At 53.3% G+C, this 22,783-nt stretch overlaps 1 protein-coding gene across 1 annotated transcript in view; it reads right to left on the bottom strand.

The window, feature by feature from the left end:
- TGM2 (transglutaminase 2) overlaps positions 1-21,614 on the bottom strand; it is a 38,961-nt gene extending 17,347 nt beyond the window's left edge. The window contains exons 1-6 of the mRNA XM_050807077.1: positions 21,343-21,614; positions 17,653-17,832; positions 11,255-11,497; positions 6,476-6,594; positions 3,915-4,043; positions 2,667-2,844 (exon numbers count right to left, since the gene is read on the bottom strand). Of these exons, the coding sequence (XP_050663034.1) occupies positions 2,667-2,844; positions 3,915-4,043; positions 6,476-6,594; positions 11,255-11,497; positions 17,653-17,832; positions 21,343-21,352 (859 nt within the window). The 5' untranslated portion in view covers positions 21,353-21,614. The remainder of the gene's footprint in view (positions 1-2,666; positions 2,845-3,914; positions 4,044-6,475; positions 6,595-11,254; positions 11,498-17,652; positions 17,833-21,342) is intronic.
- Positions 21,615-22,783: the final 1,169 nt, after the last annotated feature.

The raw sequence follows: 22,783 nt of genomic DNA, 5'->3' as shown, positions 1-22,783 counted from the left end.
CCTAAGGCTGCCCTCAGCGAAGGCTGATGTCCTAACCGCAGCTCTTATCCCACCATGCAACGGGCCTGAGTACACACCGGAGGACGGGGGAGGCCTGTCTCTGCTGTCCAGGGAGCCAAGCGCCACTCTTCCCCCAGGGATGGTGTCCTGGCCTCCCAGGACACGGTCTAACAGGAGGCTGCCCCAGCACTGTGCACACCTGGATCAGAGCCTGACCCTGCCGCTCACCAGCTGTGTGACCTTGGGCAAGCCCCTGCCCTCTCTGAGCCTCCATTTCCTCCTCAGTAAGAGAAGTGAATAATAGCAGCTTGTGGGGATTTGCGGTGATTCAGAGAGAGGCCGCAGGTGTGGGCAGAGCCTCATCTGCTCATTCCCAGAGCAAGCACTGAGGGGGTGCCTGGGAACAGCACAGTGCGTCACGGTGCCCGTTATGGCAAACGTCGTCCATCAGTGCTGGCTGATTCATTGACATCTAGGAAGTGCAGCGAGGGATCCGGCTGAGAAAGCTGGAACCCCAGGCTCCCCTGGAAATCCCCAAACCCAAGGCTAACCAGAGCCAGAGACTGTGCGGAGTGATCTCGCCCTGGTATGAAGAGCTTCCTATGAATGAGATCAGTCACTACTGTCTCCACTTTACAGATGAGGAAACTGAGGCTTGGAGGCATCAATTCTCTTGCCCAAGTCCACCCAGGGGTTAGAGGCAGAGGTGGATTCAAACCCTGGCGGTCCAGCTCCAGAGTTCACGGGCCAATTCACCACTGGTTCTTCACACGAACTCTACGGCCACGGTGGTCAGACAGCCCTTTTCTTGGCCAAGTTTTCCCTGGCTCCATCCTACACAGCCTGGGAAGAGGCTGCAGGGACCGGAACACAGCCCTGCAGTGGGCAGCGGAGGGCAGGATCTGCTGCTAAACGTTCAGGCGGCCACAGCCCAGGGTGACCAGGGTGACCAGGGTTCTGCGGGTGAGCCTGGGGACCCAGGCCTTGGATTGTGGGTTTTCTCCAGGAAAACCCATGGGCTTCTTTGAAAAGATGTGTTTTAGGGCTCTCAGAGGGAAGTGTCTCGGATGAGGGAGTTTCCACAAGAAAAAGGAACTTAGAGGTCACGGGGAACAGGCAGTCCCAGGCAGAGAGGCAGGGGTCAGAGGCAAGGGCAGCCGGGCTGAGAACCTAGGTTAGGCTGCCCTGACCCAGCCTCTGGTGTGGAGGATGTGCTGGGGGCCTCCCAGGGACCCTTTCCAGGGCCTTAGCACTGGTTTTGGAATCAGAAAAGCTGGGAAGCCTAGACCAGCCTTTTAGATTGAGCCTGGTAATAATGGTAGTCATGACAATAAATATCATCACAAAAGTATTTTCTATCATGCGCCCAAGATCATTTTAAGCACTTCCCACATTCATTTATTTATTTAGAGATGGGGTCTCGCTCTGTCACCCAGGCTGGAGTACAGTGGTGCAATCATGACACACTGCAGCCTTGACCTCCTGGGCTCAAGTGATCCCCCTGCCTCAGCCTTCCAAATAGCTAAGACTACAGGTGCACCACTACCACGCTCAGCTACCTCACACATATTAACTCATTTAATCCTCACAACCATCCCAGGATAAAGACACTACTGTCACACCCATTTTACACACAATGGAACTGTGGTTCAGAGGAGTTAAGTGATTTACCTAAGGACACACAGCTGTAGGAAGCAGAGCTAGGATTTGAACCCCAGGCCTTGACTCCAGAATCTGTGCTCTTTTTTTTTTTTTTTTTTTTTTTTTTGAGAGAGAGGATCTTGCTCTGTTGCCCAGGCTGGAGTGCAATGGCACAATCATAGCTCATTTCAGCCAACCTCCTGGGCTCAAGTGATCCTCCTGCCTCAGCCTCCTGAGTAGCCAAGACTACAGGCACACACAACCATGCCTGCTAATTTTTATTTGTTTTATTTTTTTTGTAGAGACAAGGTCTCACTACATTGCCCAGGCTGGTCTCAAACTCCTGGCCTCAAGCGATCCTCCTGTCTCGAGTCCACATTCTTAGCCAGTGTGTGATGCTAACCCATTTTCATAAGCACCGTGATTAGCCTGGCAACAATCATCAATATTTTCTGGCCTTAAATTTTTAAGATTTTTGTTTTAAATTTTTTTTACTTTTTTGGTTTTAAATTGCTTGCTATTCCCCCTTGACATTTAGAACATGCTTTGTTTCTTGACACTGATGTTACTGTTAGGATCCAGTTATTACTGGCTAATATTTGCTGAGAGCAACACTGGGCCAGGTTCTGTGCTGAGCAGCTTCATGTCACACCCACTCTAGGAGGAAGGTCTTGATGTTGTCCCCATTTTCCAGATGAGGAAACTGAGGTTCAGAAAGAAGTCATTTGCTCAAGGTCACAGAGCAAGTGGTGGGAGGGTGGGGGTTTTTAACTCAGGTGTGCTTGGCTCCAGTGCCCAAGTTCTCAGCCCCGAGCCCGTGCAGTCTCCCAAATAATAGCCCTTGATCCTGACCACCACCGGAGGAATGGCTATTGGATAAAGGACCGGAGAGGGTGGTCACAGGCTCTAGGCCACATAGCACATTGAGAGTGTTGGTGGCAGGGGCAGGGATGTCCTGATTCCTACTCTGGTGCTCTTTGTGCTCCTCCCAGGGCTCAGGACCCACATCCCAGCAAGCAGCTCACCTGTGCAGGCCACGGCGGCAAAGACCCAGCACTGGCCGTACTTGACGCGCTGGCAGCCGTGGTTCTTCCAGCGCCGCAGGATGTCCACGCTGCCGATCCAGGACATGGGACTGACACCGTCCCCGTAGTTGTTGTCCCAGCGTCCCAGCAGCACACCCTGGTCATCGTTGCAGTTGACCTGCAACCAGTAGGGCAGCACGGGGACTGAACCTGGGATGGGGTGACAGCTGTGCCGCCTGGGTGAGCCTGAGCGCAGCAGGCGTGGGGTGAAAGGCGGGGAGGGGAGCTCCAGGGTGAGGAAAGAGCAGGGGCAAAGGGGCCATGGTGTGACAGACTGCGGTGTGTGGCAGAGGGTGGGGGCTGGAGCCGGGGACAGGAGGGAGATGGGGAAGAAGGAGGTGGGGCAGGGTCAAGGTCTTGAACGCCATGCTGGGGATGTGACTCTGTCCTGTGAAGAACACAGGATTGCTCGGGAGTGACATGGCGTGATCTCAGTTTTACAAAGACCTGCTTGGGTCTCCCACCCCAGATTGTGTCGTTCGCTCTGAACTCCCATTACCTCAAGAATAAAATCAGCCTCCTGACCGCGATCCACGAGGCCCTTCTGGTCTCACCCCTGCCCACCTCTGCAGCTTCCTCTGCACCCACAGGCCCTGCTCACTCCACTCCGGGCACACTGGCCTCCCTTCCTTCCTCAAACCTGCCAAAGTCGCTCCCTTCTCAGGGCCTTTTCACAGCTGTACCCTCTGCCTGGAATGCCCTTCTCCTGGGTACCACCTTAGGGAGCCTCTCAGCCCCTCCCGGAGCCTGGCCCTGCGGTCCAGCATTGTCACACCTCGGGTTCCTTCAGAGCGTGCACCGTCATTTATGACTGCCTGCTCGTTCATACGGTATTTTGGTTAGTGTCTGTCTCCTCTCCCCTACCTTCTATAACACAGGCTCCATAAAGTTAGAGATCACACGGGACTTGTACACAGCTGTATCCCCAGTGCCTAGGACACAAGTGGTACTTGATAAACATCCGCTGAAGAACTGAATAAATTAATTGCTCTGGGGGATCTCACAGCATCAGCCTCATCTGTGTAAATCATATCTTTCCAATGTAAGGTCTCTTCCTCGAGACTTACCCATCTCCTAGGTCCCCCCACCGCGCCCAGCATAGTGAATGGCCTGTGTCTCCACTGCGAGGGAGGGGCCTGCGGGAGCCCCCTGTGGGCCCCACCCCGGAAGGCCCTGCCACTCACTCACCATGCCGCTCACCACCCGACCCACGTAGACGGGGCTGCTGCGGCGGGAGCAGTCACGGCCGGCGTTCTTCAGGAACTTGGGGTTGACATCTAGAAGGATCAGGCAGATGTCTAGGATCCCATCTTCAAACTGTGTCAGAGGAAACAAGAGAAGAAGGAGGAAGCTAGGAAGGCACTTCCTTCAGGAAGCCTGCCTTGAAGCCTCCACTGTTTCCTGCTCTGTCCCACACAGCAGACTGCGAGGCTCCAGCTGAGTCTGCCAGATCTCTCTGGGGCAGCTTCTCTTGGCCCAGGAGGGAATGGAGTGGGACAATGACTGGGTGAGCCATGAGTGTGTGACAAAGGGGGTGACAATCTTCATCCAGGACCTGGTTGAGGGGACCTGGGAATCTGGAGCAGGAGCCCATGGAGTGGGCAGCCCAGTGTCCCTGGGGCTCCCCCTCAGGGTCACCCTGGGCCCTGTCACTGTCCCTTTCTCCTCTTGCTCAGCCAAATCTCCCACTTCCCCAAGGCGTGGCCCACCCTGCAGAGCTGATGTCAGCCCCTCGTCCCCCTCCGACCCAGCCCCCACACACTGCTCTGATGGGAACTGAGACAGATTCTAAATACAGAAAGCCAGTCCCATCACTCTTCTGTTTCAACCGTATCCACGGTAAAACCCAGACTTCCCCGTGCAACCCACAACGCCCTTCACAATCTGCCCCCATCCCCTCTTTGACTTCATCTCTCACCACTCACACCCATACTCACTCTGCCCAGGCTCGCTGTCCCAGGGCCCTTGCACGTGCTATTTCTCTGCTCAGAATGCGCTTCCTGCTGCTCTCTGCAGGGCTCACACCATCTCAGCCTTGCCATTCAAATGTCATCTTTCTCAAAAGCAGGACCCCTTCTTGCCACCTTCCATTGGACCATCCACCTGCGGGGCCCTTCTGTCTGCTCTCTTCCCCCAACCTCTGTGGTCCTTTCCTGGGCCGGATCTCCCTCCAAGCTGCACAATAGCCTTCCATGGCGTGAACCCTCTGTGGCTCCCTATTGCCATCAGCCTGATGTTCAGGGCTGTTCCACAACCTGGACACTGCTGGCTTCTCCCACCTCATCTCTTGGGGCTCCTTCACACACAAGGTATGCCCCAAGCTACAACGTACGTCTCAGGCGTGACGTAAACTTTCCAACCTCTGAGCTTTCACATGCATAGTTCCCTTGGCCTAGGATATCGTGCACACACCTCCTTGCGTGGCAAACTCATTTGTTCTTCAAAGCCCAGCTCAAATATTCCCTACTTCAAGAAGTCCCCCCGATCCCCATAGGCTGTTATTCCTTCCTTCCTCTAAGTCTCATCTTCCTGGACTGTGATCCCCTTCAGAAGCTTTGCAAGGGCCATGTCCCATAGCCCAGCACAAGCCCGGATACAAAACAGGACCCTGGGAAATAAAGGAAGAAATTGACTTTGTTCTCCTTCTCAGGAGAGAATAAAAAGCCATGAAAAATCAGAGCCAATTCATTTTCTGATGTATTTTATGCATCACGGTCATACCCCCATTTCATTTCTATCCCACAGCAGGCTATGGGGTTGCTGGGCAGACAGTTTTGCAATTATCATGACAATATTCAGATGAGAAAACTTTGGTCAGAGCCTGAGACCATACAGGGAAGATTTCCCTATGGTTTCAGGGTAGGACCCTCTAGGCCTGAACATTGAACCCTGCCCCAGAGGCTGCTGGGGGAAGCCTCAGGGTGAACCCCACCCCAGGAGGCCAATACCTCCTAACACACCAGGAGGTTGAGTGGCCAGGGGTGCAATAGTTCTTGCTTTGTGAGTTTTCCCAGCAGTCTCAAGAATTTTTACAGGTGGATGGATGATAAATGAAATTTATCATCACCGGTTTAGAGAACCAGCCCAGGCTGGCCGGCTGGAGAGTGAGAAACCACATGAAACAGATGAGCCATCGGCTGAGGCCAGCCAAGCCCAGCCTAGACAGCCATGCACGGCTGACCCATAGACTTGTAACAAATAATAAGTGATGGTTGTTTTTAGTCCCTAAATTTCAGGCTTGTTTGTTCGCAAAGTACGGTTACTAGACAAGCAGCATCAGCATCACCTGGGAACTTGTTTGAAGAGCAAATTCTCACCCCCTAGTATTTTAACACCGTCTTTCAGTGATCCTGAGAACCACTGATCTGGGTGAGGGTTTAAAGCCCCTTCTTAGCACATGCCTAGCACACAGCAAGTGCCCTCTAAGTACTGCCTATTATTTAAATACATGAGCTTTACTGTTCCCTCTTCCCCCCTCCCGGGATACCAACCAACTTCACAGCTCCCAAAGGCTCTCCTAGTTCTTTCCCCACCTTGAATCCAGGGCCACCACCTTTGCTGTGTGACCTCAGGCCAGCCTTGGCCCTCTCTGAACCTTCAGCTGTTTCAGGGCCTTTGCATCCATGACAGCATGAAGTGGGTGACTCTGTGACTCACTCCCACCTATGCAGCTTTGGCTGCCCCCAGACACAGGGTCAGGCACACAGAAGGGCCTGAGATGGTTGGGAGAAACAAGGTGTTGCCCCTACCTGCCCAAAATTCCAAGGTATGCTCTTGATGAACTTGGCCGAGCCCTGGTAGATAAAGCCCTGCTGGGTGAGGACGTACTCCCGCCGCTCCTCTTCCGAGTCCAGGTACACAGCGTCCGCTGCAGGCAGGAAGAAAGGGACCTCAGCTCTGGGTCTGCAGAGGCCCCAGGGTCCCCGCAAATCTGGCAGTCAAGGGTGCCACCTCCCTAGGCCAAGCCAGTGTCTCAGAGATCCATCCTTCTTTTAATTAGAGAAAGTCACCATTAAGGAATAATCCCACATCAGTGAGATAAGGTGTTATCGGTTAGTGACAACAAAGGCTGCCATTTCTCCAACACTCACCACGTGCCGGGACCTGTGATAAATGTCTGGCCTGTGTTAATAAATTTAATCTCCAGAACAGCCTTATGAGGAACGGGCCCTTGAAAGCCCCATTTTAAAGATGGGAAAACTAAGGCTCAGGAATATTTTATAGCTAGGAAAATTGAGACTAAAGACAGAGGAGCACTGGACCAGGAGTTAGGAAACTCCTGAGCCTCATTTGCTGTGTGACCCTGGGTAGGCTACTTTGCCTTCTCTGCCCACCTTAACATCTCACTGTGTCAGCCCAAAATGCAGATCTGAAAGGTGCTTTGGAAACGAAAGCCCTGAGGTAGCATGAGGGAGGCGCATGATTCAAGGGAGAGAGAGCTCAGTAGCAGAGGGGAAGGCCAAGAAAGGATTCCTGCAGCTCAGGAGAGGTGGGGTCCTGTCCAGCTTGAGGGAGTCACAGAGGGCTCCCTGGAGGAGGTGGCATCTGAATGCTGTCTTGAAAAATGATTTAGGTTTAGAGAGTTGGAACCTGGAGGGTGGCATTCTAAGCAGAGGACCAGAAAGAACAAAGTTTTGGCTGCTGGAAAATGCAGGGCATTTAGTTGTCTGTGGCCAGTGAGGGGAGAAGAGGGGGCTGAGGAAGTTGGGACCAGATGGTAGGAGGCCAAAGATCAGGCGGGCTTTACTGACTCCACTTCACTGGTGAAGAAACTGAGGCCAAGAAGGGGCAATCTGGAGCCGCATTATGACTTTGGTGAGCCGCAGGCAGTCTTGACTTCATGCATTCCTTCCTCCATGAGAAAAAAAGTAATTGAAAAATGACTGCCTTGGTTAATGACAGCTATCTCAGTATTACATATTAAAACCTATTGTTAACTTAAATGTTCATTTTTTTCTTCTGATTTTAAATTAAATTAAAACATGTTCACAGGCCCCTAAAAGTTTCTCGGGCCCCAGGCACTGTGCCTGTCAGGTCTAATGGAGAAGGTGGCCTGGGAAGGAAGCAGCTGCCGGACCCTCAGACCCCTGGGCTTTGTCATGCCCATCTGCGGCGACCAGCAGCCCCCACTTTCATCACAGTGAGGAAAAATGGGAAAGAGGCCAAGTCTCTTGTGTATTCCGATCTTTGGCTCTGGAAACTTCTATAAAAATTAACCCTGAAGTCAATGAACTATAATGGCTCTGCAGCAGCCGGAGGATGTGGGATAAAGAATGAAAGAGAAAGGACAACCCACAGTGTTTCAACATTAGAATGAGTGTCAGCACTTGTTGAACTGTCCCCACCCCAGCTCAGGATGCCAAGACTGTGACGTCCCCAGCTCAGGTCTCCATCTGGTAAAGGTGGGGGCACTGGGGACGTGAAGCCTTGCATATAACTGGCACTCGATCATATTGGTCTTGGAGCTGATGTATAGGAGGGTCCCATTTTCCAGGCAGACCTGGCCCTTTCCCACCCATCAGACTGATTTCCTCCCGTAGCACTCCTGCGCTCACCCCAGCCCAACTTCCTGCCTCTGCATCACCAGCTCTACAGCTCCCGCCCCGGGATGTGGGTCACTTTAGTCACTGTGCCGCTTGGCTGACCGCCACTCCAACCCGCCGGGTGAGGCCAAGCAGGAGGAAGGGGGCCATCCCCCAGAACCACGCTCCCCATTCCCTGAACTCTGAAACCCTGTGGTGTGGACAAGGGTGGGGACACCGGCGTGTTCCTGTCCTGTTGGCAGAGCTGCCAACTAGTTGCGACCCTCTGCAGTTGACTAAAATTCAAAACAAACCTATGGGGCGGGGGGATCCAGTAAGGCTACTTCTGTCCCGAGAAATCATTCCATTGGCCACAGGGTCTGAAGCAATGGTGCTCATTGACGCATGGTCCCTGCGTGCCATGAGCCTCCAGGCACAACCTCTTGTCCATCAGTGGGGGCTAGACCATCCACATGGGCAAGACACAGGACACTCGAGGCCCTTAGAAAGAATGAGCAGATGTGGCCAGACATGGTGGCTCACGTCTATAATCCTAGCACTTTGGGAGCCCAAGGTGGGTGGATCACCTGAGGTCAGGAGTTTGAGATCAGCCTGGCCAACATGGTGAAACTCCGTCTCTACTAAAAATACAAAAATTAGCCCAGCGTGGTGGTGCATGCCTGTAGTCCCAGCTACACGGGAGGCTGAGGCAGGAGAATCATTTCAACCCGGGAGACAGAGGTTGCAGTGAGCCGAGATTTCACTGCTGCACTCCAGCCTGGGTGACAGAGAGATCCTCGGTCTCAAAAAAAAAAAAAAAAAAAAAAAGAAAGAAAGAATGAATGAACACATGTATGCAGACCAATGTGGACAGATCCTCACAGTGTATTGCAAGGGGAAAAAACCAAGTTGTAGGTTAATGTATATGGTGGGATCCTTTTATGTTTGTGATAGAGAGACAGAGCCCTAAACAATACAGCAGTTTCTCCAGGCACGTGCAGACTGGCCTAAGGAGGGGAGCCCCCGCAAAATATCTAACAATGGTGTTCCCCCAGGAGGAGGGGTCAAAGGGTGAGGCCGTTTCTCTGTAGTCTTGAAGCCCTCCCCTCCCCTTTTTTTGAGACAGAGTCTTTCTCTGTCACCCAGGCTGGAGTACAGTGGCACAATCCTAGCTAACTGCAGCCTCAACCTCCTGGACTCAAGAGATGATCCCACCTTAGCCTCCTGAGTAGTTGGGACTACAGGTAGGTGTGTGTCATCACATCAGGCTAATTTTTGTATTTTTTTATAGAGATGGTGAGTTTCACCATGCTGGCAAGGCTGGTCTTGAACTCCTCGCTCAAGTGATCCCCCTGCCTCAGCCTCCCAAAGTGCAGGGATTACAAGTGTGGAATTACAGGCGTGGGATTACACTGCACCTGGGCTTGAAGCTTTTCTAAAGAGAATGCTGTCATGGCCTACTGTTATACTGGGAAATAAAAGTCAAAATATGGAAACGAGAAAAATTTTAAAAGCTTTCTGCTCAAATATAAATTGCCTCAAAATAAAGAAGAAAAAAGATAAAGCAGTGGGCCAGCAAGAAGGTGGTGGTCTAACAGCCAGGAGGCCGGAATTTCCGCCCTTTTGAGGACGGACACACAATTCCCAGGAGGGGCCTGGCCCATGATGCTTGTCCCCCTGCTTTGTTTCATTAGAGCAGAAAGGAAACAGATCATTAGACCCGACTGCCTTGCTAGTTAGATGGGAAAATCGAGGCCTGGGGAGGTGATGGGCAACCCCTGCCTCCTCAGTTTCCTGTGTGTGAAGTGGGGACGCTGTCATGTCACCCTTAGGATTGTTGAGAGGCCCGACTGAGACAGTGCGTAAGAAGGCAGCTGGACAGTCAAACTGCTCCTACTCACCCCCCTCCCTCAGCCCTCCCCCCAACCTCACTCCCCGTTTCCCTTCCCCAAACCAGTCTGGGTGAGATTTAAAACATGGCTGCCCACCTCGGCCAGGCACAGTGGATCATGCTTGTAATCCCAGCACTTTGGGAGGCTGAGGCGGGTGGATCACCTGAGGTCAGGAGTTCGGGACCAGCCTGGCCAACATGGTGAAACTCTGTCTCTACTAAAAATATAAAAATTAGCCAGGCGTGGTGGCACATGCTTGTAATCCCAGCTACCCGGGAGGCTGAGGCAGGAGAATTGCTTGAACTTGGTGGGCGGAGGTTGCAGTGAGCCGAGATCGTACCATTGCATTCCAGCCCAGGCAACAAGAGCAAAACTCTGTCTCAAAAAACAAAAAACAAAAACAGGGCCCCATGAAACAGAATCAGGACATAGTGCCCGGGCCTGGGCATCAGCTGGGCACCCTTTTTCTGATGTGTAGCTTTTGAAACCAAGTCACCGCTAAGCCCCAGTTCATAGTGGTCTGGGAATACACAGGCCTCAAACAGTGAATGAAGTCCCTTGGTAAATATCTGGAATTGGGCATATCATTCTACTTCTTTGTATTTTTAGTTTTTTAGAGGCAGGGTCTCACTCTGTTATCCAGGCTGGAGTGCAGTGGTATAATCACAGCTCACTGCAGCCTCCACCTCCTGGACACAAATGATCCTCCCATCTCAACCTCCCAATTAGCTGGGACCACAGGCGTGCACTACCACACCCAGCTACTGTTAAATTTTTTTTTTTTTTTTTTTTTTTTGTAGAGACAGGGTCTTGCTCTGCTGCCCAGGCTGGTCTTTAACTTCTGGCTCACTCAAGTGATCCTCCCTCCTCAGCCTCCCAAAGGACCGAGATTATAGGCATGGATCACTGAGACCGGCCTCATTTTGTTTCTATAAACAGGGATAACAGGAGTACTCATGTCTTGAGGGTTTTGTGAGGCTGGAGCACAGTGGGCCCCACTCAGTCCACTTTGATGTGTGTCTCTTATCCCCTGTTCTTCCCACCTCCAGTGGCCTCCATGGGCGGATCCAGCCCTGCCCACCCCAACGCTGTGAGTGGACGGCGTGTGGCTCACCTGGGCACCAGGCATTGAAGAGCAAGATGAAGTGGCCCAGCACAAAGCTGGATCCCTGGTAGCCAGTGGAGGCCTCCAGGCTGAGGCGATACAGGCCGATGGGGGCGTTGGCCGGGGTGGTGAGCTGCAGCGAGAGGGTGCAGTCTTGCTGGTCCACCACGGTGGCCGTCCAGTCACCCTCCTCCACAGCATCTCGTAGTGGAAAACGGGCCTTGGTCCCGGCCTCCTGGCTGGGGGCTGGGCCTGTGGAGGGAGAAGCAGTAGCTGTGAGCTAGGGGTGGCAGGGCTGGCACGGCAGGGCACCTACCTGGGGTCCCCCGGCTTGGGGTCCAGGCCTAGTTCTGCCACTAACCACTGAAATAACTTTGGCAAGAAGTTTTGTCTCCTTGAGCCTCAGTTTCCTCATCTGTAAAGAGGGGCTCAGAACCCCAGCCTTTCGGGGTGGTTTTGTGGGAATGCATAAAAAACCACAGGCATACACATGTCCTCAACTAGAGAGTCCTCCTGAGAGAGGGCCAGGCAACCCGGAGCCAAGGCTCATTCCACCGCTCTGCAATGACGTGACTTGGGACAAGCCCATCCCTCTCTCTGGGATTGCCTGGCTCATTTGTGTAGCATAAACAAGGATTAGGGCCGGGCGCGGTGGCTCAAGCCTGTAATCCCAGCACTTTGGGAGGCCGAGACGGGCGGATCATGAGGTCAGGAGATCGAGACCATCCTGGCTAACACGGTGAAACCCCGTCTCTACTAAAAAATACAAAAAACTAGCCGGGCGAGGTGGCGGGCGCCTGTAGTCCCAGCTACTCGGGAGGCTGAGGCAGGAGAATGGCGTAAACCCGGGAGGCGGAGCTTGCAGTGAGCTGAGATCGCACCACTGCACTCCAGCCTGGGCGACAGAGCGAGACTCCGTCCCCAAGGATTAGGCCCCCAGGGCCCCCCTTTCCTGCCTAAATCCTCTACCTGCTAGCGTCCCGCTTTTTCCCTCAGAGAAGGAAGCCCAGACACTGAGCAGGAAGGGACCTCCTTCCTCGGAGAGCCCCTTGCGGTAGGCCAGCGGAGGATGCTGGCTGGCCCACACAGCCTCTAGGTGTCTGTCTCCCTGAGCCCCCCCAACTGCTGTCCCCCGCATCTCCACAGGCAGTTCTGAGATGCTGGTCATAACCACCCCTCTCCTTCCTACAGCCTTTTACACTTTATGAAGCACCTGCTTCCTTTGAGACCCCTTGCCCAGGTGAGAACACCGAGGCTCAGAGCGAAGGGGGTCTCCCAAGGATATCCTAGGAGTTTGTGGCAAAGGTCGCATCTGAAGTGGGTCTTTAGCTCTCAGTTGTCTTCTACGGTGCCTCTCCTTCCCAAACAGGACACTCCCTGGCCGGGTTCTCAAAGGCACAGCGATGGGCACACTCTCCAAGCAACCAAGAAATTCCCGAGGCCTGGGGAAGCCTGAGGGACTTTTCCAGGTGGAGGGGAGGGCCACCCCCACAGGCAGGTCTGAGTCATGGGCAGGGCGAGGAGGGGCCGGTCACTTTCTGGACATGGGTGGTGGAGAGGAGACAGAGGACGTTCTCTGCCTGGCTGGGCGGGTGCCCAGGAAAGTTTATTTTTATTCTTACATCTCCCTCTCTGCAGCTCTGCCCACCCGCTGCTGACATTATTGGGGCCTGCTCACCCTGGGGCTCCCTCCCAGCCCTCAGCCCCCTCCTCCCTGCCAGCCAGCCCCACCCACACCCAGCTCAAATGTAACCATGAACTAACAGGCACGACACAGGCCTCTGGGGCCCTGCCCAAGTGCCAGGGACCAACTGGAAGCCTTTGAATGCTCCCTGACTTCCAGAGCTGGCATTCGGGGAGTAGCCGTGCAGGCTTGGGGTCCCAGACCCACCCTAGGTCTGGTTCCCCCACTCTGCCCCTGAGTACTGTGTGACCTGGGCCACATCACCAGGCCTCTCTGATCTGCTTTCTTATCCAAGAAGAAAACGGGCTTAGGCCACATGCCCGGGAGGGTCCAGTCTCAGGTTCGAAACTGGCTCTATGAACTTGGACAAGTTACTTAGCTTCTCTATGCCACAGTTTTCTCATCTGTAAAATGGGGCCAGTGGCAGTACCTCCCTATAAGGTTGTTGTGAAGCTTAAAGAGGATAGGCATGCAAAGCATCCCACAAGGCGCCTGGTGTATAGTAAGTGCTCAGGAAATCATAGTTAGCCTTGTTCAGTTTTCATGAACGCCTCCTGGATCTGTTTCGAAGGTTCCATGAGAGAGTTCATAGAAAGCATTTTGAACAGTGACCAGCTCAGTTACCATGCAGGAAATGTGAGCGATCGTCAGTGTTATTAGAAGGGGCCACTAAAAATATGAATTCTCAGGCTAAATAGTAGATTATGAGAACTGGAGTGGAATGTAGAGATTGTCTAGTTTTATTGAAGAACTTCACAGATATGGAAACTGAGGCTGAGCGGGGTGGCGCTGGGGTGACCAAGCATCACAGTTTGCTCAGGACAGCCTCAGTTTATGCTTGTGGCCCTTACTTAATTCTTAAGGGCCCTCCTTCCAATCTCAGAAACGTCCCCGCTCAGAGGATCAATGATCTGGTCTCTGTGGCATCAGGCCTGGGCCAGGTCCCATTGCCAATGTCGCTGTTGACATTTTACCCTCGGGGACAAGTCAGGAAACGCATTTCCCTTTCTCTCTATCTTGGGACAGCCATGCACACACAGTCACACACACTCACACACCCCTTTCTTCCCAGATCTCGGGGGGACAGGAGAAGGACAGGCTGTCCCACGGTCCACCCGCTGCTCGCGTAAGCTGGCTTCACAAAGTCCTTGGCTGCGGTTCTACACCATCCTCTTTGTGGGACCAGGGGCACCATGAGGACGACTCTGTGCCCAAATGACCACAGGGAGCCTAGGGTCCTGGCCACTATCCCAGACCATGGTGGCCGGGCTGGGATGGGGTGGGTGAGCAGAACCTTCTAGAGTAAAGCCTTCTATTTGCCTCATAAGGGTTACCTTCACTCCTCCAGGCTGACTTCACTCCTACGGCCACAGCCACACCCCCTCAAACCCAACCCCATCCTTGGAGGGAAGCAGAGCTTTATCCCTCTAACAAGGATGGCATTTGTCTAGTGTGGCCTGGACCCCATAACAGAATCTGTCAGGTCTCGAACTGTCTGGGTGAAAACACACAACATCTAGGAATGTGTGGGGTCAGGCCACACATTCACTTTCACATTCACTCAGCTCCATTCGCTGAGTGACCTTAGCCAGCTCTCCTGCTTCTCTGGGCCTCAGTTTCCCATCACAAGCTAGAATGTTCCCGCACAGGGGCAGAGTCAGCTGGCCAGGCCTTGAACCGAGTGCTGACCCAGGCCAGGCGTGGAGTTGAGGGAGGGCCCGGTTTCCTGGTATTGTCCCTCAGGCTTCCCCAGGCCTTGGGAATTTCTTGGTTGCTTGGACAGGGAAGATGTGTGCACTCTGTACTCAGAGATCTGGGCTCCTCTGTGGCTGCCTACAGGGGCTGCGGAAGTGACCAGGGCAGGTTGGTTATGGTTTGAGATAAGTTGGTGGAGACTGGAGGACAGAGATTAGCTGGCTGGGGCGGGAAGGTCAGCAGTGGCCCTTCACCCAACCCCAAACTCAGGACCCTAATCACCTAACACTACGCTGCCCAGACAATTGGAGGAGAAATAAGAAAGGGGACATCTGGGCTGGGTGCGGTGGCTCACACCTGTAATCCTAGCACTTTGGGAGGCCGAGGTGGGCGGATCACAAGGTCAGGAGATCGAAACCATCCTGGCTAACAAGGTGAAATCCCGTCTCTACTAAAAATATTAAAAATTAGCCGGCGTGGTGGCGGGCGCCTGTAGTCCCAGCTACTCGGGAGGCTGAGGCAGGAGAATGGTGTGAACCCGGGAGGCGGAGCTTGCAGTGAGCCGAGATCACGCCACCGTACTCCAGCCTGGGCGACAGAGCGAGACTTTGTCTCAAAAAAAAAAAAAAAAAAAAAGGTGAGGGGACATCTGGAGAGTAAAAGAAGAGAAAAGAAGGCGGCCTTATCCTTAGCGAACGAGCGCAGGAGCAGAAAACCAAATCCATGTTCTCACTTATAAGTGGGAGCGAAATGACAAGAACACATGGACGCATAGAGGGAAACAGCACACACTGGGGCCTCCTTGAGGGTGGGAGGAGGGAGAGGAGCAGAAAAAATAACGCTTGGGTACTAGACTCAGTACCTGGGTGACAAAATAATCTGTACAACAAACCCCCATGACCCGAGTTTACCTACACAACAAACCTGCACGTGTACCCATGAACTTAAAATAAAAGTTTAAAGAAAGAAAAATAAATAAAAAAGAAAGTAGAAATCACAGGCTGCCCAAGCCAGCAGCTCACCTACCATTCCATTTCACAGAGGAACACACTGAGACCCGGCAGGCACTTGGGATCAGTGTGCCTACTGCAGGGACATACGGATGAAAAGCCTCACCCTGCGGTCAGGGTTGGAAGCCTTCTGTGTCCCTAACTCACTGTGTGACTGACCCTCCTGAGCCAGTGACTACCTTTCCGAGCCTCAGCTTTCCCGTCTGCAAAATGGAGTCCTTTATAACTTCTAAGCTGCGAGGATTCAAGACAAGCATGCGTTCAGCGGGTGTGCCATAGATGTTGTGAGTTTCACTACCACAAGCCTGACTTTTCTCAGGCCACCAGATCCAGTCCTTAACTGCCACGTACCCTCACTTTCCACTTCGTAGAGGGGGAAACTGAGGCTGGAAGGTCAGAGACTTGCTGGGGGCTCCTTGGCTCTGTTAGCAAGTGACCTACGGGGCCAGGGTGCTTATGGGGGGAGTTCCTGGGCAATGGGTGTGTCTCCACCAGGAGGCCAGGGGCAGGGAGCAGACGGATGGAGGAGGTATCCGAGGCGAGCCTGCAGTCCCCATGATAAGCCTTATCAACGGCCTTCTAGGTCAATGCAGGCCTCAGCCAAGGAATGCTTGCTGCCATCTCTGCCCTCGGATACTTCAGAAAGAGCTGGCCTTTCCCACCCCGAGTCCTAGCCAGGTGGCCCCTCACTGACCTCAAGGGAGTGGCTCCCACCAGAAACCAGCCCCACTAATTTGGCATTTGAGGGCATTTTCCCAGGAATGGCCAACAAAGAAAATTGGGCACGACGCATCTGGGGATGAGATGCCTGGGGCCTTGGCATCCCTTTACCCATTCCTGCGGCCCCAGTACGAAGATAAGCAACAGCTGCAAACATCCGCAGGCCCTCCCCCACAGCAGACACTTAAGAACCTTGCAATATGAGGGCTTTCAGATAACGAAACTCAGGTTCAGAGAGGTTAAGTAATTTGCCTAAGGTCACACAGCAGGTAGGCAACCCAGCCTGCGCTAGAATCCAGGTCTCTCTGTCCAGCCTCAGAGACTGAGGCAGCTGCCAAATGCTTGGAGAATGAACTGCTGGGACCCAGAACTGCTCATATAGAAGGCTGAAGCCAACTGGGCTCTTTCTCTGCCACCCAGGCCTGATTTGGGCCTGATCCAGGTGCCTGGCTGGGTTGCACAGATTTCAGGCTGCAGAGGGATTAGAAAGTTGTTTTGATATGGGAAAGGGCAGACAGGATCTTTTTCTTTTTTCCTTTAAGGTGGTGTCTTGCTATGTTGTCCAGGCTGGATTCAAAGACCTAGGCTCAAATGATCCTCTCACCTCAGCCTCCCAAATAGCTGGGATTACAGGCATGTACCACTGTGCCTGGCTTGTGGATGGGATTTTTTTTTTGAGACAGAGTTTCACTCTTATTACCCAGGCTGGAGTGCAATGGCATGATCTCGGCTCACCGCAACCTCTGCCTCCTGGGTTCAAGCGATTCTCCCGCCTCAGCCTCCCAAGTAGCTGGGATTACAGGCATGCACCACCACACCCAGCTAATTTGGTATTTTTAGTAGAGATGGGGTTTCTCCATGTTGGTCAGGCTGGTCTCAAACTTCCGACCTCAGGTGATCCACCCACCTCGGTCTCCCAAAGTGCTGGGATTACAGGTGTGAGCCACCGCGCCCGGCCTGTAGATGGGATCTTGATCAGCTTTCCTCGTTGAAGGCTGACCTGCAACCCTGGTGATAATAGGCTTTCAGAAGCTCAGGGGTCCAGAGGCACAGACTTGCTCACAAAGCTGGTGGTCTGCATGACATCTTCTCCCTTTCAGGGCCTCAGTTCCCTCATCTCTAAAATGGGGCTAATGACAGGTGGCAATCTCCCAGGGAACAAAGAGGGGTAAAGTTATTTGTTTTGTTCTCTGTCAGGGGTCTGGGACATGTCAGGGTGGAGAGGAGGTGGTGGTGGTGGTGGTGGTGGTGGTGGTGGTGGTGGTGGTGGGTGGTGGAGTGAGGATGCAGGTACTCACCGGTCACGACACTGAAGGTAAGACTGTCTACACTGGCCTCGTAGTTGCGGCCCTCAAAGTGCAGGGTCAGCCAGAAGGGCTGGCCCCGTCGCACCACCAGCTTCTCCCGGCACAGGTCGGCCGTGTGGTGGTCTCGGCCATTGGTCTCCAGCTCCAGATCACACCTCTCCAAGACCAGATCTATGGAAACAGAAGGAGATGCATGAGCCTCGGGGGCAGCCTTCAGACCCCCAGCGATGCACCTGCCCTCCCTAGACATGGGGGCCTTGTACCCTCTTACTCCCCATGAAGCATGGCCATTCTTTTGACTGACCTCTCTCCCCAACCCTGGTCACACAGGGGCTGGGCGGGGCCCAATCTCCCTAACCCCTTTTTTCTTTTTAATTTAATTGAGACAAGGTCTTGCTTTGTTGCCCAGGCTGGAGTGCAGTGGTGTGATTGTAGCTCACTGTAGCCTTGAATTCCTGGGTTTAAGGGATCCTCCCACCTTAGCCTCCTCAGTAGCTGAGAGGACAGGCATGCAACACTAATTTCTTCATTTATCAGTAAGCTGGGACTATAGGTATGTGCCTAGATAATTTTTTCATTTTTGGTTTTGCCATGTTGCCCAGGCTGGTCTCAAACTCCTGGGCCAAGCGATGCTCCTGCCTTGATCTACCAAAGTGCAGGTGTGAGCCACAGTGCCCAGCTTTCCCTAAATCTTTTAATCACAAGGTTGTGACCCCTGTGGCACTTCCTAGCTGTGTGACCTCCAGCAGCCATGGGGAACAGTAGAATCAACCTCCCAGGGCTGGTGTGAGCATGAAATGAATTAATGCATGTAAAACACTTAGTACAATGTCTGTTGTGTAATAAATACTCAGTAAACATGAGCTATTCTATTGCTATCAGAGGGTTCTTTTGGTTTAAACAGGGGCAGTATTTGGTATAGGTCAATGACATGGGCTTTGCCTTTAGATCCAATGTCCAATTTACAGGAAATACCCCGGGCTGAGGAAGAGGTTAAACATAGAACCGGGATGTAATTGACAAACTTCATACACAGGGAAACTATTGACAAAGGGTCCGGTTTCTTTAATAAATAGATTGCAAGAAAGAAAATGAACAAAACATTGAAGAGAGAACCTGTAAAGAGAAATGTAAACCCATTGTGATGTATTGATCTTATTTGGATCTTGATTTCAAAAACGTATTTTAAAACATTTATTACATGTACAAGACAACCGGAAATTTAAATACTGATGGCATAATGGTGATATCAAAGAATTTTTGTTAATTTGCTTGTGTTAAAAAAGAGAGTCCTTATCCTTTAAAGGCATATACTGAAACATTGACAGATGACATGATGTGATGTCTGAGATTTCCTGGCGAATAACAGAGAAGGTGCACAAGGGCAGGAGACGCCACGGTGGTCAGGGCTGGGTGACGGGGACATAGGAATTTATTAAACAATTCTATCTACTTTTATGTATGTTCAATATTCTCCACCACAAAACATTTTTAACATGATAGGAGCTTTGAAGACTTCCAGAGGTAGATTTTAGTTCTGCTGTGCTGCTGTGTGAGCCTGGATAAGTGTCTCCCCCTCTCTGGCCTCCTCCTCTGAAGTCTCAAGGGGCTGCTGTGAGTCTAGAAGACGTGTTGGGAACCCCCTTCCCCAGGGCCAGCCCAGGACAGAAGCTTGATATGTAAAAGTTCCATTTACAGTTTCAGATGGAGCAGAGGACCAGGGCACAGTCAGGGTGACAGATGGGTGGGGGTCTTGGGGGAAAACAAATCTCATAAACCTTGGCAAGCTCAAGGTCAAGATTGGGAAGCCCTTAAGGTGGGAGGAGTGGGCAAGACAGACTCTCTGAGAGTGGGGCCACTGGACAGCATGTGGTCCAAGTGAGGCCCAGGGGCAGGAATTTGTTCAGAGTCACGCCGCAAGTTGGTTCTTGCAGTGGGAGAGCCCAGGTCTCCGGCTCACCTTCGACTATTCCAAAAATGACATGCAAAGTGCCTTTTATGTGAATTATCTCAACTTAAATCCCAAAACAACTCCGCTTACCTAGATGCTATCATGATTTCCATTTTGTAGACAAAGACACCAGGTGGCCGCAGGTCCCAGAGCAAGTGGCTGCTTTGGGATTGGAATCCAGAGCTGTGGCATTCCCTAGGATTCTGCCCTGGGAACCACCTCGCTACAGCTCAGTTCGTTCTCCAGCCCCTCTTACGACCCTCCCTCGCCACGTCCTGTGTTGTTCTCAAACCTGGGGGCAGATAGTTCTGCGCCACTGAAGTATCAGGGATGTCGGTCCCCGTGTAATCACAACAGAAGAGACCTCAGTGGCCAGAAGGGAAAACTTCCTGCTGGCCTGTTGCGGTGAGAAAATGTTGTTTTTGGAAACTTCAGTCCCAGGGAGCTTGAGTAGGAAAGAGGCCATTGTTGTTCCCGTGGAAGACCCTGGAGATATGGCCAGTCCCTGGGCTGTGGGAGCCGGGGCATTTTCTCCATCTATTGTCCGAAGAAGGGTTTCCAGAAATCACGCCCAGCTCCAAAGGTGCAGAAACACTGGGGTCTAGAATTGTAGGATTTATAGGATTTCTGCACTGAGAAAAGGCCTAGGTCTTCCAGGCCAGTGAGACCTCTGTCAGAAGTGCCCACTGTGACACGGGGCTGGGGGCTCATCATAACTGGCATCTCCAGGATCTCCCAGCCCCACTGAGCCCTGCTTTTGACCACGGGGGGGTGAGAAGATGCATTGAGGACAAGCGGCCACCAAAGCGACACATCACAGTGTATTGGGAGCTGGGTCCGAGGGAGGCGGGTGGCTGAGATCACACAGCAGGGTCAGGCGGGTCCACAGTTCCTGCCACCCATTCCTGCTCCACCTGCCCCATGTCCCTGTACCACACCCCTTCCTGGGGGTTGCAATGGGTGCAGAAGCCATCCCCAGATGAACTTGACCCAAGAGCCAGCTGGGATTCTGGGTCCAGCAGTGACATCCTCCATGGTAGAAATTCCTCCCGCTGGGACCCAAGACAGTGCTGCTTGTGTTTGGGGGGATGTGGGAGGAGGGTGCAGGTATGAAATTAAGCCTCTGTTCCACTCCTCTCCTTCCTCACAGATGCACCAAAGACTGACACTGTTGTTCTTATTTTATAGGCGAGACTCAACAAGTGGCCAAGGTCTGGGGTTGCAGAACGTGAGGGCGGGAAGAACCAGCCTGGTTTCCGAAGCCTCCCCGATAGGATGCTGAAAGCTCCTCTCTGGCCGCTGGAGCCAAGGACTCAGCCAGGCTTGGCTTGCACACCACTGGGTTACAGTGTTGCAAACTGGAAACCACTGTCCTGGCGGACCACTGGCACGTGTCCCCGGTCAGTCAGTGGGGGCTGGCTCCCTGATGTGTGCCTGGAGCTGTGCAGGGGGTGCTGGCCTGGCTTCAGAACACTTAGGTACGGGTGGTTCTTGCCAGCCAGGACCCCTTTGCGTTCCATTGCCTCACCTGATCCAGGGAGGCAAGGGTTAATGGTTATGCACTGTGGACCGGGAAACTGAGGCTCCAAGCAGCATCGAGGCGCCTCCCCACCCAGCCGAGTCTGCCTGTTGCTCTCCAAATCAGGACTTAGGAATTCAGCTCCCACCAGGTCCTGACCCCCAATGCCCCGGAGCCCCTGAGTGGCGGCTGCGCTGACTCTGATACTCACCCTCGGCCATGGTCGGGCGGGGGCGGGGGCGGTGGCTCCTTACACTGGCAGCAGGACCCTCCAAGTGCGACCACTGGCGGCTGGCACTGCCGAGGCGGGGCGCGGCGCTAATTTATAGCCCGCTTTGGGGCGGGCCGGGGGCGGGGCCCCGCGGGAAGGCGGCGACCTGGGAGGCCACCCAGTGCCCAGTCCCCGGCCCACGCCGCCAGCGCTGGGGCTTACCCAGGGGACCGGAGCCCGAAGGAGGGACGGCGGCCGGGCGAGGGCGCCCCCTGGGGGAGCGGACAGGGACACACAACTAGCCCAGGACATAGACACACCTGGACCCACAGAGTCAGACCTTGGAGAACAGACACGTGGACACATACACTCAGATACAGACACACGCAGCACCCTCACAGAAACACACAACGGAACCTGGGTGCACCCGGACACAGAGACGTGGACTCTCAGGTCAGATCTGGGATCAAGAACACCTCCCCACACCCAACACACACACACACACACACACACACACACACACACACACACACACTCAGGTACTCATACACGGGGAGCAGACACAGACACACAGGGCTGTGGAGATACACACACAGATACACTCCCACGGATACACCAGACACAGCTGGACACACAGACACAGTGACATGGATACAACATCAGATTCTAATTGCAGTCACACACCAGGACACAGATACAGCCTGGCACAGCCAGGTAGCCTTGACTGCGAGCCACACACAGCTGTGGACACAGATGATCAGGTGTCCACAGGCACCTGGCACACATACAGAGCTCCCGGACGCCAAATGCCGCTGCTAGTTGTGGATGCAAAATCAGAGAGGGCACCCACAGACACACAAATATGTGGCTACTCAGAGGTGGGTAGACATGCCGGCATGGACTCAGGTACAGACATGCAGACGCACCTGCAAAAACAGGCACACTCGTGTCCCTTCCTGCGGCAAAACCCAGATAATCCTCCAATCTCACCCATCCTTGTATCCGTCTAATCAGCCATCTATCTAATCAGCCATCCATCTAATCAGCCATCCATCTAATCAGCCATCCATCTACCCATCCATCCACTCACCCTTGCATCACCTACCCATCCATCTATCCATCCACTCATCCCTCATCCATCCCTCCCTCCATGTTCTCTTCCCTCCCTCCCTCAATCCATCCATCCACTGAGCTTTCTTGAGGCCCACTGTGTGCCAGAAAGGAGCACGGCCAACCTTCCAGGGACTCAGCCTAGGACTTCTCGAACCTGGCAACCAGGGGGCCTATCTCTCATCCTGGTTTCTCTGGTCTCCTGATCTCCTGTGCTTCCAGATCCACTGTGAGCCCTGAGTGGGAAGGGTTCCTGGAGAGACAGAGGCCCACGGGGCTCCCCTGGCACTTTTGCTGGAACAAGCTCTACATTCCGGAACAAGCTCTACAT

The sequence above is a fragment of the Macaca thibetana genome, chromosome 10 (assembly GCF_024542745.1).
Source record: "Macaca thibetana thibetana isolate TM-01 chromosome 10, ASM2454274v1, whole genome shotgun sequence".
Classification (NCBI taxonomy): domain Eukaryota; kingdom Metazoa; phylum Chordata; class Mammalia; order Primates; family Cercopithecidae; genus Macaca; species Macaca thibetana.
The sequence above is the reverse complement of the archived record's forward strand: the minus strand, read 5'-3'. Positions and strand labels throughout refer to the sequence as shown.